The sequence below is a fragment of the Cervus elaphus genome, chromosome 24 (genome assembly GCF_910594005.1).
Source record: "Cervus elaphus chromosome 24, mCerEla1.1, whole genome shotgun sequence".
Classification (NCBI taxonomy): domain Eukaryota; kingdom Metazoa; phylum Chordata; class Mammalia; order Artiodactyla; family Cervidae; genus Cervus; species Cervus elaphus.
Genome location: NC_057838.1, coordinates 25,798,206 through 25,814,186, shown reverse-complemented (window position 1 = coordinate 25,814,186; position 15,981 = coordinate 25,798,206). Strand labels below are relative to the sequence as shown.

The 15,981-nt window shown below is 45.7% G+C and overlaps 1 protein-coding gene and 2 long non-coding RNA genes across 8 annotated transcripts in view; 2 read left to right on the top strand and 1 right to left on the bottom strand.

Moving 5' to 3' along the window:
• LOC122682538 overlaps positions 1 to 15,452 on the top strand; it is a 39,032-nt gene extending 23,580 nt beyond the window's left edge. Inside the window, exon 4 of one of the 2 annotated variants that reach the window (XR_006337413.1) lies at positions 14,958 to 15,452. This is a non-coding gene — a long non-coding RNA (uncharacterized LOC122682538). Of the gene's footprint in view, positions 1 to 1,536; positions 1,667 to 14,957 lie in introns of those variants that run through there. The other variant, XR_006337412.1, reaches the window with a different exon arrangement.
• On the bottom strand, positions 119 to 13,308 carry LOC122682537 (zinc finger protein 621-like). 5 transcript variants are annotated; one of them, XM_043885359.1, is made up of 5 exons: positions 13,153 to 13,308; positions 12,361 to 12,444; positions 4,989 to 5,115; positions 4,336 to 4,443; positions 119 to 2,980 (listed from the first exon to the last, which is right to left on the bottom strand). In XM_043885359.1, exons 2-5 carry the CDS (start codon positions 12,382 to 12,384, stop codon positions 2,040 to 2,042), a joined length of 1,200 nt encoding a protein of 399 aa, XP_043741294.1. In that variant the 5' UTR covers positions 12,385 to 12,444; positions 13,153 to 13,308; the 3' UTR covers positions 119 to 2,039. The 5 variants fall into 5 exon arrangements, with proteins under 5 accessions (XP_043741294.1, XP_043741293.1, XP_043741295.1 ...); XM_043885358.1 differs by having other exon boundaries at positions 12,912 to 13,247; XM_043885360.1 differs by having other exon boundaries at positions 4,336 to 4,440; positions 12,912 to 13,245.
• Positions 13,335 to 14,003, top strand: LOC122682539. Its single transcript, XR_006337417.1, has 2 exons — positions 13,335 to 13,523; positions 13,611 to 14,003. It is a non-coding gene; the product is annotated as an uncharacterized LOC122682539 (long non-coding RNA).
• Positions 15,453 to 15,981: the final 529 nt, after the last annotated feature.

Below are 15,981 nucleotides of genomic sequence, written 5' to 3'. Positions count from 1 at the left end.
AGCAAGAAAGCAAGGCACATGAATTCTTTGGTTTCCCAGTGCATATAAAAGTTATTTACACTACAATCTGTGAAGTGTGTAATAGTATTATGTCAAAAAAAAAAAAAAGAGGAACAGCTTTAATTAAAAATTACTTTATTGCTAAAATATTAGCCATTTTCCAATAATGCAGTATTGTCACAAACCTTCAATTTGTAAAAAACACAGTATATGCAAAACAGATATAATGAAGCGCAATAAAATAAGGTGTGCCTGTAATGAATAACTCAAGTTCTTTTCCCAGGAATTACTTCACATAGTCCTTTGCATAGTTATAAAAGACCTCATCTAAAGTCAAAAGCAAGAGCAGTCCATAGTTCTACTTCACTAACCTGTCACAACCTCTTGAGGGTCCCTTGACCTGCAAGGAGATCAAACCAGCCAATCTAAAGGATATCAACCCTGAGTATTCATTGGAGGGACTGATGCTGAAGCTGAAGCTCCAATAATTTAGCTACCTGATATAAAGTTGACTCACTGGAAAAGACCCTGATGCTAGGAAAGACTGAAGGCAAAAGGAGAAGGCAGAGGACTAGATGGTTAACTAGCTTCACCGATCAATGGATAAGAATTTGAGCTAACTCCAAGAGACAGTGGAGGACAGAGGAGCCTGGTGGACTGCAGGTTTGATCCCAGGTCTGGGAAGACTTCACATAATATGGGGCAACTAAGGCTATGTGCCAAAACTACTGAGCCCACACACCTTAGAGCCCATGCTCCACAACAAGAGAAGCCACTGCAATGAGAAGCCCACACACCACATGTAGAGAAAGCCCATGTGCAGCAATGAAGACCCAGTGCCAACAAAAATTAATAAATAAATATTTTAAAAACATGACACAGGCATATTCAGATTTCCCCCAAATCATCTGCTCCTATTTCTTTAGTAATTTGCCAAACTCATAATTTATGCTATCTGGAGAAAAGGAAATGCAGAAACCAACGCTTGCAAACAGCAAACCAGAACCACCACCAAGAAAAATGTACACAATGGGTGGAGCAAAGACGAATGCTTTGGTGTATGTGTGCTTAGGAAACCAAAGTTAAAAGGAAACAACTACGTATCAAGAGCAAAACTAAAGATTAAAAAAAAAAACCTTTCACGACATGACTGCTATCAATCATATAAATAATTGCTATCACTATGTACACGAATTTCTTTCCTTTTTTTGGATGTGCTGGGTCTTCTTTACTGCACAGGCTGATCTCTGCCTGCAGCAATTAGAGGCTATTCTCTAGTTGCAGTATAGGCTTCTCACGGCACTGGCTTCTCTTGCTGCAGAGCATGGGTTCTCGGGCAATCGGGCTCCAGCAGCTGAGGCAGGTGGGCTCAGTAGCTGCAACACAGGGGCCTAGTTTCTCCAGAGCATGTGGGATCTCCCAGACCAGGGATTGAGCCCGTTTCTCTTGCATTGGGGGTGAATTCTTTACCCCTGAGCCACCAGGGAAGCCCAATACATGTTTTTTAACTGGTTATTTCACATGATTTTTTTGCAGATGTACGAGATCCTCAATGATCTGTGTCAAAGATAACCCAACTTCAACTGCATGAAAACACCATGAACCTTCAACCACTGAACCACCTGCATTAATTTCTAGAGGCCCTGGTTGGAAACTCAGGTCAACTCTAAACTCTGACAGATCTCACATGCCTCCTGTTTCTCCCAGGCAGCTTCTCTCACATCACAGGGACCTGACACGGGGATATCTTCTCTCAAATGTCCGTAATTCACCGCAGCGTCCTACCAGCCCTTCACCCACGGGCAGCCCCATGATGCAGATACGGTCATCACTGTTCAAGTCTGAAAGGGACCAATATGAAAGTCAAGTGTTTCCATTTTCTACCCAGAAGAGAATATATTGTATATAACACAGTCTTTAAATATATCTCGATTACAATGGGGTTTATGCTCAAATAGCTGGAACACAGGTACAGTATAATCAAGCTGAAGGTAGGTTAGAGATCTGCTGCAACCGCAAGAGAAGTGCCAAGACAGAGGTCACGGGGGGTGAGGAGCAGGGGTCAGAATAACTGGGGAAGGCTTCACAGCAGGAGGAAGACCCTGGAAGACAAGAACTACTTGGACAGAGGACGAAAGCACCCCAGAGGCGGGCAGCAGCATGAACACGGGCCCGGAGGCAGGAGTGAGGATGGCGTGTGGCAAGGCCACGACCACAGCAGGAGCAGAGCCCGGGCCCTGGAGACGCCCGGGAGCTGAGGGTGCAGAGGGGCCCTGGGGACACAGCAGGGGCGGCGGCCCGAGCGGCCTGATGGGCTTCTCCACACGGTGCCTTTTCTGATGCTGAAGAAAGCTGGGGTACCACTTGAAGGCTTTCTCTCCGGAGTGAACTCTCTGATGCTGAATGGAGGTGATCTTCTGGGTGAACACCTTCCCACACTTCTTACACTTATAGAGCTTCTCCCCAGTGTGGATCCTCTGGTGCTGGGTAAAGGCAGTGCTGGAACTCAGACCTTTGCCACACTCCTTACATGTGTAGGGCTTCTCCCCCGTGTGGATCCACTGATGCTGGGTCAAGGCGGCTTTAGAACTCAGACCTTTGCCACACTCCTTACATTCATAGGGTCCTTGACCAATGTGATTTTTCTCATGTATGATACAGTTCTGGCTGGACTTGAAAGCTTTGCCACACTCCTTGCACTTGAAGGGCTTTTCCACATCATGGGTCCTCTGATGCCGAAGGAACTTTGAGTTGTATCGGAAGATCTTCCCACATTCTTTACATTTGTAGAACTTCATGCCGCCTCGGAGTATCAGATTGGGATTCAGACTGAAAGTCTGCCACACTGCCTTGCTTTCAAAATCCAAGTGCTGAGACACGTTCGTGAGAAGCCCTCCCACGGGCCTGCCGTGGGCCTCTGTGCCCTCAGAGGCTTGCTGCTCGACCGCCGGCTCTTCTGTCTTGATGCCCCTCTCACCACCTGACCAAAGAAACCACAAGTTTCCTCATTACTGAACTGGAAGGGAAACGGGTTCCAGCAGTCCTGGTTTTCTCTTCTAGGATGCGATATTTCAAAAACATACCATGAGATGGTTATGAGCTTCCAAAGGAGGATAAGAAAGAAATAGAAAAACAACAGCATAAACTGGAGAAGTGATGACACTGCAGTCCAGGAAGTGCCTCTTATAAGGAAGGGCTGGGGAATGAACCAGGGAAGGTGAGGTGGGCAAATGAGAACTTGAAAGAGTAGGAAGGAAAGGAACCAAGAGGGGAAAAAAAGAGTGGACGAGTTAAGACAGACCAGCACAAAATGCAAACAGGCTTCAAAAGAGAGAGAGGGAGACCCCCAAGGAGGGAAGAGACATCGGTGAGATGAAGGGGAGCAGCTGAGAAGCCCAGAAACACAAACAGAGAAATGATGGATCCCAATGCCCCACCTGGAAGCCAGGAAACCACCCCCAATTTTGAATTCTAAATAACAATGCAACAATTCTACTTTTAAATATTTCATATAATATTCTGGGATAAAACATTATTTATTTCAGAAAGTCAGTGGGAATACAAGTTGATTGGAGAACTGTAGGCCACCATGGTTTTACTGCTAAAGAAACCACTTTTTACAATATTACAATATGTGTGAGAAGTGAGGCCTGGAAAGTTTCTTCCTAAAGCAAAGAAAAGTGAAGTCGCTCAGTCGCGTCCAACTCTTTATGACCCCATGGACTGTAGCCTGCCAGGCTCCTCCATCCATGGGACTTTCCAGGCAAGAATACTGGAGTGGGTAGCCATTTCCTTCTCCAGGGGATCTTCCCAACCAAGGGATTAAACCTAGGTTTCCCACATTGCAGGCAGATTCTTTACCATCTGAGCCACCTGGGAATGAGCAAAGAAAACCCAAATAATTAAAACCTCCCAGGATTAACTCATCAGCAAAGATTCCAGGAAATTTTAGGGTTAGTGGGTGTGTGTGTTCAGTGTAGAAATGGGACAGTATTCTTGCCCTTTCCTCTATGGCCCCATTGAAAACAAATTCATTGTAAACCACAACATTATGGAACTTTAAAATACTAAAAATGATATAAACACTAAAAAGGCAAATAAAATCATAGCTATGGTACAAATCAGTCTGATGCACAGAATCACACTTTCCTTAAAGTATGGCTGAAACCCTACCACCCCGCCATGAAAACCATCCTTACAGGTTAGGAACAGGAACTCAATACAGGTCAGCAAGTGACCGAGTCAGCTACAGGGAGCTTTGCTCTCCACTGCAGAAGAAACATTTCCAGTAAACCAGGAAGGCGAAACCAGAAGGTGCTAAGTCCCCTTACTTACCTGGACAGATGCCTCTCAAATCCTCTGCTTCCCAGGGATTGGGGTCCCATGGAGCTTCCCCTCTCTCCAGCTGGGAGATCAGATCGGGTCTGGGGAATGGAGATACTACTCCAGCAAGAAAGAGAGACAGACAAGTTGAAGGGAGACATCCAGAGCTGTTACTGAGATCCCTCTGCCCACCCCAAGGCAGGCAAATTGAACTGGGCGGGGGAGAAGGGGGCTTCCTGGGGGACCAATGAGCCACACAGGGGTTCTGAGGAAAGGGTCCAAACTACACTCTGTGGAAAGATCAGGGAGACAGTGATTCTCCCTAGGGAGAAAGTGCAAGCTCGCCCTGACTCAGAAGAAAGGACATCCCCTCAGGAAGGATGAATGTACTGAGATCCTGGGAGGCTCCTGCACACAGGAGAGGGCCCACATCCACGACACTGCAAGGACGGAGGAACTGAGGCCTCCTGGGGGCACCCCAAGAGTCCTTTCCTTCAGGGTCCAAAACCACGCTCTTCCCTGGGAAGGAATAAAGTCCAACTTCAAAGCCAGAGGGAACCTGGCATTTCCCCACCCAGCATCTCCACAGAACCCTAAGGACTACTAGAACCTCCAAGACAATTGAGGAGTACGTCAACTATCAGAGGGCCACTGAGAGACCTTACCCAGGGAAGCCACGTTTGCATAATTCTCCAGCATCACCTCCCTGTACAGGGCCCTCTGCGCAGAGTCCAGGCTGGCCCATTGGTTCTGGGTGAAGTACACAGCCACGTCCTCAAAGGTCACTGGCTCCTGAAACAACAGGTTCCTGCTCAAGCTCTGACTGAGGGCCAGAGGGGGCCAGTGTGAGCTTCTGGGAAGAGGTGGACCTGCCAAGGTCTGTGACTGAGCCCCATGGAAGGCCTGTTCCATGGACAAGAGCACTGGCTCCCACCTTCAAATGTGGAACGCCAAGGCTGTCCCACCTGCTCAGCCCTGCGGCTCCAAACTGACATCCAAACCTCACAGCCTGGCATCCGGGGCTCTCCAGGCTGTGACTGTATCAACCGCTTATGTCCCTGTCTCCATGGAGCTGTCTCTCTAGAACCCACTGCCCTGAGGTACCCATAACCTGTCACCTTATTCTCTGTACCCCAACTACTCTCCCCGTCTCCTCTCAGCCAAAGCACATGTACACCACCGCACGTATTCCCTGATCCAGTTTCTCCTTGGCCTTCCCCACCAGCTTCCACTACACACAGAGAAGCCACTCCTTAGAAATAGCCCCAGTACAGCTACACGTTAAAAAAAAAAAATGAAATCAGAACATTCTCTAACATGATGTATAACAACAAAATCAAAATAGATTAAAGATCTAAAGGAAAACATAGGCAGAACACTTTTTGACATAAATCACAGTAATATCTTTTTCAGTTCGTCTCCCAGAGTAATGAAAAGAAAAACAAAAATAAACAAACGGAATCTAATCACACTCAAAAGCCTTTGCACAGCAAAAACCCAAAGTGAGAGAAAATACCTGTAAACAACATTACTGACAAGGGATTAATCTTCCAAATTTACAAACAGCTTATGCACTCAATTAAAAAAAAAATTTAATCAAAATGGGCAGAAGATCCAAACAGACATTTCTCCAAATAAGACATACACCAAGGCCAAGAGGCATGTGAAAAGATGCTCAGCATCTTTAGAGAGACTATTAGAGAAATGCAAGTCAAAACTGCAATGAGGAATCACACTGTTCAGAATATCCATCACCTAAGTATCTACAAACAATAAATGCTGGAGAGGGTATGGAGAAAAGTGAACCTCCCTACACTGTTGATGGGAATGTACACTGGTACAGCCTCTGTGCAGAAGAGTACAGAGGTTCCTTACAACACAAAAACAGAGCTACCAAATGACTTAGCAATCCCACTGCTGGGCATATATCCAGAGAAAACCGTAATTCAAAAAGATACATGTACCCAATGTTCACTGCAGCACTGTTTACAACAGTCAGGACACGGAAGCAACCTAGATGTCCATCAATGGAGGAGTGGTACATATATACAGCGGAATATTGTTGCTGATGTTTAGTAATTCAGCAGTGTCTGACTCTCCCGCGACCCCAAGGGCTGTAGTCCACCAGGCTCCTCTGTACATGGGGTTTACCAGGCAAGAATACTGGAGTGGTTGCCATTTTCTCCTCCAGGCAGTTCTCCTGCGTCTCCTCCACTGGCAAGCGGATTCTTTACCACTGAGCCACCTGGGAAGCCAGCAATGGAATATACTTGGCCATAAAAAAAGAATAAGATAATGCCATCTGCAGGAACACGGATGGACCTAGAGATGGTCATATTGAGTTAAGTCAGTCAGACGGAGAGAGAGAATCATGTGATATAGCCTATATGCAGAATCTTAAAAAAGAAAAACAAGATACGAAAGAACTAAACAGAAACAGACTCACAGACTTAGAGAAGGAATTTGTGGTTACCAGAGGGGAAGGTCAGTGGGGAGGGAAAGAGTGGGAGTTCCGGACTGACATGTATACACTACTATGTTTAAAAGAGATAACTGACAAAGGCCCACTGCACGGCACAGGGAACTCTGTATATTCTGTATATCTGTATATTCTGCAATAACCAATGTAGGGAAAGAATTTGAAAAAGAATAGATACTTGAATACGTATAACTGAACTGCTGTGCTGTGTGCCTGAAACTAACACATTGCTAATCAACTATATTACAATAGGAAACAAAACATTTCTTAAAAAACACTCCCAATATTTCACAAATTTCTTTTCATTCCTTCTTACCGTATTAGAAAGCCAGCTCTCTTGAAGGAAACCTGCAGCCTGCCTATTCTGGCCTCTTCTCTGAACCGCACATCTTCAGAGAGGGCTGGCTGTGTGCTGTCCCTAGGCATGGGCACATCCCCTGCCCTGTGTCTTGCGCTTCATCCCACTCGTGAAAGTTCACTCCTCCCTGTCTTCCCGGGCCACCTCCATCATCCCAAGAGTGACGAGAACTCACATTCATAGACTAGACCCTAGGCACCAGGCTCTTGGGTGGGTACTTCTAAATCTTGTCTGTCATTTACTCTTTATAACACAATATGAAGTCAGAGTTATTTACCCCCGTTTTTCAAAGAATGAAATGAAAGTTCAGAAAAATTCACTACTTTGCCCCAAATCACACAGCCAGGAAGTGACAGAGCTGGGACTTCAACCCAAACTTGTCAAACAGCAAACCTGGGCTCCTCCCACATATCGAGCTGCCTCCGACACGGGGTTCATGAACTTCTCCAAACACAGAGCCAACCCCTGAACCTCCTCATAACCTGGTGTCGCCCCTGTCTGCAGAAGATCTTTTCACACCCACAACTTCCAAAATCAACAGTCAATCTATCTTTATCATGCTCCCTCCAGGCCACACGGGGCCCCTCCCCCAATCTAGACTGAGGGATCAGCTATTTCAGAACAGCACACATCATTCTAGAAGCCAGAGCCTCTGCATCTTCTGAGACACAAGAACAGTCTCTAACGGCGTCCACTGGCTACCCTCTTTGCTTCTTCTATGGACAGGCTGCCCCATGCAGACCACAGAGACTGGACTCCCAACCTAGAAGGGGTTTCCAGTCTTCTGCACTTTCTCGCCTTGATGACCCCACAGATAATTCCACCTCCTGGGAGTCTCACTCCCCTATGCAGTCAGCATTCTTTTCAGCCGATGAAAATGAAAACACCTACCCACTGGGGCTCAGCTAAGCCCCTGATTCTGTGAGTGTCCCAATCTCTCCCGGCAGCCCCCAGAGCAGCCTGTGCTCTGGAGACAGCACAGGGGACAGGGAGAAGGGAACATTCTCACAACGGCTGCTGGAGGAAGCAGGGAAGAAACACACCCCAGGATAAATGCTGGTAACTGCCCCTAGCTACTCTCCTCGCTCTAAACTCAGGTCCTTATGAGGGGGTCCTTTTCAAACCAGAACTAGGGAATTCAAAAGCAGAGAGTGAAAGAAAAAGAACATAAAAGAACAAATTTAGAAACTTCTCAAAGGAGAGCTGACCCTTAAACTGGGCAATGACAAAGTCCACAGGGCCCCTGAAATACTTGAGCCCAAAATCCAAACATCTGATAGAACCACGATGTCCTGTGAGTAATCACCGATTCAGCAACAAGGCATTAAGGGCTTCTGAGGACAGCGGCCACAGCCTGGTAGGAAAACCGAACTTCACTCTGCTTCCCGGAAGTCAAGTCTCACTCCCTCACGTCTCCAGAGCTGCTCTCACAGTCTTCCCCACCCAGTGCCATCTTCCTTGACATGCTGTTCTTCCCACCTGCTTTCAAATATTCCCAGGTATCACAAGTCCAAAAAAATGCCCATTATTAAAGGGGAACTTGGGCTTCCCTGGTGGTCTAATTTATAAGAATCTTCCTTGCAATGCAGCGGACACTGGTTCAATCCCTGGTCTGGGAAGATTCCACATGCCGTGGAGCAACTAAGCCATTGTGCCGCAACTACTGAAGCCTGCGTGCCTAGAGACCATGCTCCACGACAAGAGAAGCCACTGCAACACAGAAGCCCTCAAACCGCAAATAGAGAGTAGTCCCCGCTCACAACTAGAGAAAGCACAACAGCAGAGACCCAGTGCACAAAAAAATAACTAAAACATGTTTTTTTAAATAAAGGGGAACTTAAGACAGTTAGGTTGTTGATATAATTTTCCTCTTCCTGTGCATGGTCCCTGTGTACCTCACTTTATTTTTCTCCACTGTATTTTTTCATCATCTGACAAATTACACTTTTATCGGGTATCTCCCTCTCACCAGAATGTAAGCCATGAGGCAAGGGTTCTGCTTTCTTCATTATTGCTTTCCTAGTGCACAGTAGGTTTTCTTAGTAGCTTTCCCTAGTGCCCGGCAATAGGTAAAAGCTAGTAGTAGCTTTTCCTAGTGTCTGGCAGATCCAAGATGATTAATATGAACCTGGGGAAAAATTAATTTGAAAAATGGTTCGATCACAAATAGAATTTTTACGCTTATGAAGAAGGTCAGAGAAGAACAGCAAATACCACTTTCACAGTGAAATGCCAGGGCACATCCATTAAAGCTGATGGCTGATAATTTACCATGCGCTGAGGTTCTACTTTTGGTAAAAGGCTGGACAAGCAGCATAAATACAGCTAACGAAGTAACATAAATATCTTTACTTGCAGATGAAATGGCTATCTGCCTAAAAAATATCCAAGACCCAAGAAAATAAATGAAAAACATTTAAAACTGACAAGATAATTCATTAAGTTAGCTAGATACAGGATACATGAACCAAAATGATTAGCTTTTTAAAATATCAGTATGAACAATTAAAAGACAAAATGGGAGAAAATAAGATGCCATTTATATGAAAAGAGCTAAGAGTAGACCCAACAAAAACCTGCAAAACCAAGATGAAGAAAACAAAATGATTATTAAAATAAATAAAGCAGGAACTGAATAAATTAGAATATACAGTGTTTCTAAATGGGAAGAATCAAACCTGTAAAGAAGTCAATTATCCCCAATTTTGCCTATGATTCCGATAAAATCAACTTCTCCACCAAAAAAAAATCAATGGGATGAATGCAGAGGCTGGGGCTCATTTAAAGTCATCTGAGAAAAGTAAGTGTGACAGACTACCTGAGAAGGTTTTGAAGGAAATACATCTTTGAAAGAAAAGATGGGAGGGAATTGAACCCTACCTGAAAAGGACAATACTTCAAGCAAATGAGAATATAGGCCATAGATAGTGAGAAAACATTTAAGGAGACACACATAATAAAGGACTATTATCCCAAGTACACAAAGAACTCTAAAAACTCAACAGAAAAATGAAGAACCTGATTAAAAAATGGGCAAAAGACCCAAACAGAAATCTCACCAAAGAAGTTATACAGATGGCAAACAGGTATACGAAAAGATACTCTACAGCATATGTGTTCAGGGAAATGCAAATTAAAACAATGAGATACCACAACACAACTAGTAGAATGACCAAAATCCCAAACACTGACACCACCAAACACTGGTGAGGATGTGGAGCAACACGAACTCTCAGTCACTGCTGGTGAAAATACAAACTGGTGCAGTCACTTTGGAAGACAGTTTAACAGCTTCTTACAAAACAAGAATAAACACATTCTAACCATATGATCCAGCAATCATACTCCTTGGTATCTTCCCAATGAGCTAAAAATGTATATCCACACAAAAACAAGCACAAGGATGTTTACAGTAGTTTTATTCATAATTGCCAAACCTTGGAAGCAATGAAACAGTCCTTCAGTAGGTGAATAAACTGTGGTACAGTCAATGGGATATTATACAGCGCTTTAAAAAGCTATCAAGCCATGAAAAGTCACACAAGAACCTGAAATGAATACTACTAAATGAATGAAACCAACATAAAAAGGTAGGATACCAACTACACAATTTTCTGGAAAAAGCAAAAAGATCGACAGTTGCCAGGAAAGGAGGGCAGGACACAGGATTTTTAGAGCCTGTGAAAAGCCTCTGTATGATACAACGATAGTAAATACACGTCATTATACATGTGTAACCCATAGAATGTACAACACCGAGAGTGAACCCTAGTGCAAGCTATGGACTCTGGGTGACTATGATGTGTCAATGGAGGTTCATCAATTTGAACTAATGTACCACTCTGACAATGGGCTATGCATGTATGGGGCCAGAAAGCATATGGGAACTCTGTGCTATTTGTTTAATTATGCTATGAACCTAAAACTTCTCTAAAAAAAAAAAAAAAGAAGTCTACTAAGAAAAGAAAAGGGAGGGAGCTGAGAGAGCAATACTTAATCTCTTACCCAGATGTCATATCCTACAAAATGACAATGTTCTTTTGCAACCAACTCACCACCATGGGCCAAAATCTTTTTAATATATAAATCCATCCCTTTCACATGCCCTGCTTAAAATCCTTTAGCATCTTCCTACTGAACTCAGAAGTGAAACCTGAGTCTTCATAGTGACCTCCGAGACACTAGTTGTGCCTAGTTTGTCCCACCTCACAATGAATTACTTCCTCTAACCTCTCTCTACCCTAGAATACACCCAGCTTTCTCTCCTACCTCAGGGCTGATGCATTTTCTACAGTCTGGAAAGCTCAGCTTTGGCTCTCTCTCCAGTAGTTCTCCATCCTATTTCTACCTCATCCTTGAGGTCTCAAGCTCACGTGACCACCTCCATGAGGGATTCCCTGATGATCACCTTCAAAAGGAGCTTCTTTGAAGCTTCTCAAATTTGAGAGGGTGCATGAGAATCACCCACACAACTTGCTACAACAGATTCCTGACTTGACCTACCCTCCTCCCCAGTATAATTACTGATCTAGGGTGGCACCTAGCAAATTGCAGTTTTAATAAGCACCCAAGTGATCCTGATGCTGCCCATCTGTGGACCTCACTGTTAGGAAGCACTGTACTTGAGCAAAAGGTACTTATGATATCAACTTACTTGTTTTTGGTAAAAGTACCCTCCATGAGAAAGGAGAACTTGTCTGCATTATTCAGCCCTATGTGCCTAGCATCTGAAAGCACATATGGAAGGAACAATGCAGGTCTCTCTGGGATACCCCTACTATTTGAGGAACAATCTCTTCAATTAAGAATTTGTCTCAAGCTGTTTCTCACCTAGCAACCTTATCTTTTTTGCTAATCCCATATTTCTAATTTATCCCCCACCCTCAACGTGTTTCCCTCTAGATAAGGTTGTTTTCTATATCTGTGCACACAACTTTTATTTGTACAACATGATCTGGATTTTCACATTCTGAGGGAATTTCTTGACCTGGGTCCCCCCTTTTCTACTTAAATCGATATGTCCAAACTCTTCAGGCTACACACAAGACTCTAACCTCCCCCACCACGTATTTACAACCTTAGCCTCGGGGGATGGACTCAAGAGGGAAACCACAGCCTGGACAAGTGAGGCCTTTTTGGTCCCTTCCTAATGACCTGATAGCTACTGTGACTCTTAAGACTGAAATGAAGGGAGGCTCACCTGAGGCCAAGTGGTTTGGAGCATGGCTGATGTCCCCTGGCTCTGTGCACTCTTCCCGGTTTGGAAAAGCAAGAACCTTAAAAGCTAAGAGAAGAACAGCCATGAGCGCAATGGTCCCTTTTCTACATCATCACCCACAAACGCCCAGTCTTCCATCTCATTGCCAGCATTGGCAGGAGTCTCTACCAGCCCTCCACTGGCTGATCACCGCCACCTTCTCATGAATTGCTCTAGCTGGTATTCGGGACAATCCACCACCTGTCTCCTCTGCCCAAGAGCGCTACTGGGCCCATTCACACCAAGTGGACCGAGACACACACGACGAATTCGGCCCCTACAGTGCTGGGTCTGAACAAACTTAAAAACCTAAAAAAGTGCTTATGGGGACCACGTCACTGACTCCCAAAAGTGCCTATAGAGAGGAGACAAGGCTGGCTGGATTTGGACTGAGTGAAATATTCATGGTCATATTAGCTATCAGGGCACGGGAGACCCCAAGAGGCTCTCCACCCAAGCAAGCAGGAGACCCCAAACATCAGAAACTTCAGTACCGGCCACAGGGGACTGTTGGGCCAACTTCTTTTAGACAAAAAGAGGATCCCGCCTCGGTGGGCAAGGAACTGGACCAGGGCTCTGGGCCCGCAGCCACCTCTGCGGCTTCTGTGAGGCCCAGACGCCGGGGCATCCGGTCAGAGGGAGGCGAGTTCAGGGGCAGCGTGCTGACGAGGCGCTAAGGAAAACGAGGAAGCCGGCGCCTAACGGGACTGACAAGAAGAGCTCGCCAGAATTTACCCTCTTTCCCTCATAACCCCTAAAGGGGTTCTCTCAAAGACCATGCGGAAGCGGGCGCAGGTGTCCACCATCCCTCTAGGCTGCCCATCTCGGTGGTTCCGGCGGCGCGACCTCACGTAACCCGAAGGGGCTGGGCTTCGGACAGGCGCTTGGCCGTGACGTCATTGGTGGGCGCGGTAACACAGAACTAGAGGCTGGTCGCTCCGCCCTTGTGCTCCAGCTGCTGAGCCGACTAGAGTTTGGGTTTCGCGGCACCCCTTAATCTACTCAGATCGCGGCCTCTGGGCCCAGGTATGTGCTGTGTGCGAAGTCTCTTCAGTAGTGTCCGACTCTGCGACCCCCATGGCTCCTCTGTCCATGGAATTTTCCAGGTAAGAACACTGGAGTGAGTAGCCATTTCCTCCTCCGGGAGATCGTCCAGACCCAAGGATCGAACCTTGGGTCTCCTGCATTTGCAGGCGAATTCACCACTGGTCCACATGGGAATCCAGTGCAAGCGGCTGAATGGTTGCAGCCCTGAGGATTTCCCAGGAGGTGTACACTACTTGTGGTTGCCATTCCAGATAACAGGTACATTGCTCCAATGTGCCCACGCGGCCTGGGCCCTGTGCCTACACCGCTGTAGAAGAACTGGAAGTGGGAAGACTAGTACCCACCATTTCAGTGGCCAGATGTGTACGGGTTGAGAGCGTCAACCAGTTAGTTCCAGAAACCTGGCTGAACCACTAAAAATAACTGGGGATCCGCAGCAGTTGGTTTGCCTGATTCACTGTCTGTTATATGGGTATGATGGGGGTACCCCCAGAAAGGGCTGTTGAAGTTTAATCATTAAATGAATTCACAGATTGGCAGTGTTTCCGGTGCTGCCTGGGACGAAATAAGTGCTTGTGAGGCTGTTCTGTTTTGTAACTGTATTGTTTTTAGAGATACAAGCCCTGCTGGGACTCCAGCCTGTGACACAGTTTAGGGAAACAGTGATTAGCATTTTTTTTTTTAATTTTTTTATTTTTTTTAGCATTTATTCTTAGAGCCCTTTCCCACCACATACCTGTATGTGTGTTCCAGGCCCAACTTGGAGAAATTCAGCACCTCTGTCCAGAAAGGTTTTAACTACAAAGGCATCTTCAAGTTTTTGTAACGACAGAGGGCCAGGATAGTAACTGAACTAGGAATGGCTTCTCTCCTGTGGCCGCAGGTACTGTGGTACCCAGGGACTTCTCCTTTGCTGTTTCAGATGCCCTGTGATGGAACCTTTAGCGCTCAGTTGCTCAGTCATGTCTGACTCTTTGCAACCCCATGGACTGTAGCCTGCCAGGTTCCTCTGTCCATGGGATTTCCCAGGCAAGAATACTGGAGTGGGTTGCCGTTTCCTCCTCCAGGAAATCTTCCTGACCCGGGGATCAAACCCATGTCTCTTATGTCTCCTGCACTGGCAGGCAGATTCTTTACCACTAATGCCACCTAGGAAGCCCTATGATGGGGGCCTTTCACACACTGTATACTCAAATTCTCCTGCAATTAAGCATCTGCTTCACATTGCTCCAGCCCAGCTCCCTTTTGTAATTACACATATAAATAGATACTGAAATCAAACAGAAACAGCTGGATAGAAACAGCAATCCAAAAGGAAAAACTAATGTTTGAAAACATATGAATTTGTTGGAATCAATTCATATTCATTGTTGTGTTGCACTAGTCACTTAAATGGCCTTTGTATAATAACTAAGATTTATGAGACCTTAATATGTGCTAGAAACTATGCTAAGGCTTTATAAGCATCATTGCTTTTCATCTTCATTTCTTAGGTAGGTACTCTTATGTTCCCCATTTTACAAGTGAGAATACTGAACCTCAAGAAGTTTAGATGTAATATGAGGCCACAGAGCTAGAAAAGCCTATTAACCAACATCTGTACAGTTTCTCCTGGGAGCTGAAAAGCATTTTCAACACCATGGAAACATGACAGAGAATTCCTGGCCCCCACAGCCCACAGCCTCTGCTGCACTGCTCAGTCCTCCTGTGTTTCCCCAGCAATTGTCTGAACTGCCTGATGTCATGGTATTTGCCGTCCTCCTCCTGTCCCTCCTAGATTCATGCTCTACTCATCCTACTATCCCAACGGTGTCTTCCAAAATCTCTTAAATCCCATGGCCCCCAAAGACAGGTGTGAATAATTGGCACAGGAGACCTACCTGTTTGTAGACTTTGTCTGTAGAAACTGATGTGGGTTTCTAGCCCCCAGAAAATTGTACTGACAGGTGCTTCCACTTGATGCAATTAAATGGGTCTTCTGAAAATCATGTCCTCTCTGTAGACAAAGGTATCTCCCGCTGGGATAATCTCATCTCACCTCAAACCACATTTCCTCAAACACACCCCAACCTGGGTGGACACACATCCATCCACACCTGCCATAACTGTTTGTCAAAGGGGAAGCCAAGTCAGGCCTCAGTCTGGCACTGACTTCTCTGAGCGCTCATCTAAGAAAAGCTGTCAGGAAGCTAGCATTCCTGCAGACCCACTGTGTGCCGTGTTCTTCACAATCATGATCTTAGCCTGCCAGCAACTGTTCAAGGTAGTTAGCTCTTACCCTTTTTGTACACGTAAGGGAGCTAAGGCTCAGGGCTTTGGGTGACTTGCCTCTGGTCATGCAGCTGGGAAGCAGTAGGAATTGGATTTAGACCCAGATATATTTGACTCAAAAACCTCTATGCTGTGGTAGATGTATTTCCCCACCTTCCTCACATCAGTCTCTCCCCAGAGAAGAGCTGTGGCTCCACTGGTGACTGGCTGTTTCCCTTTTCTCTCCCTTCTCTCCCCTTCCTCCCT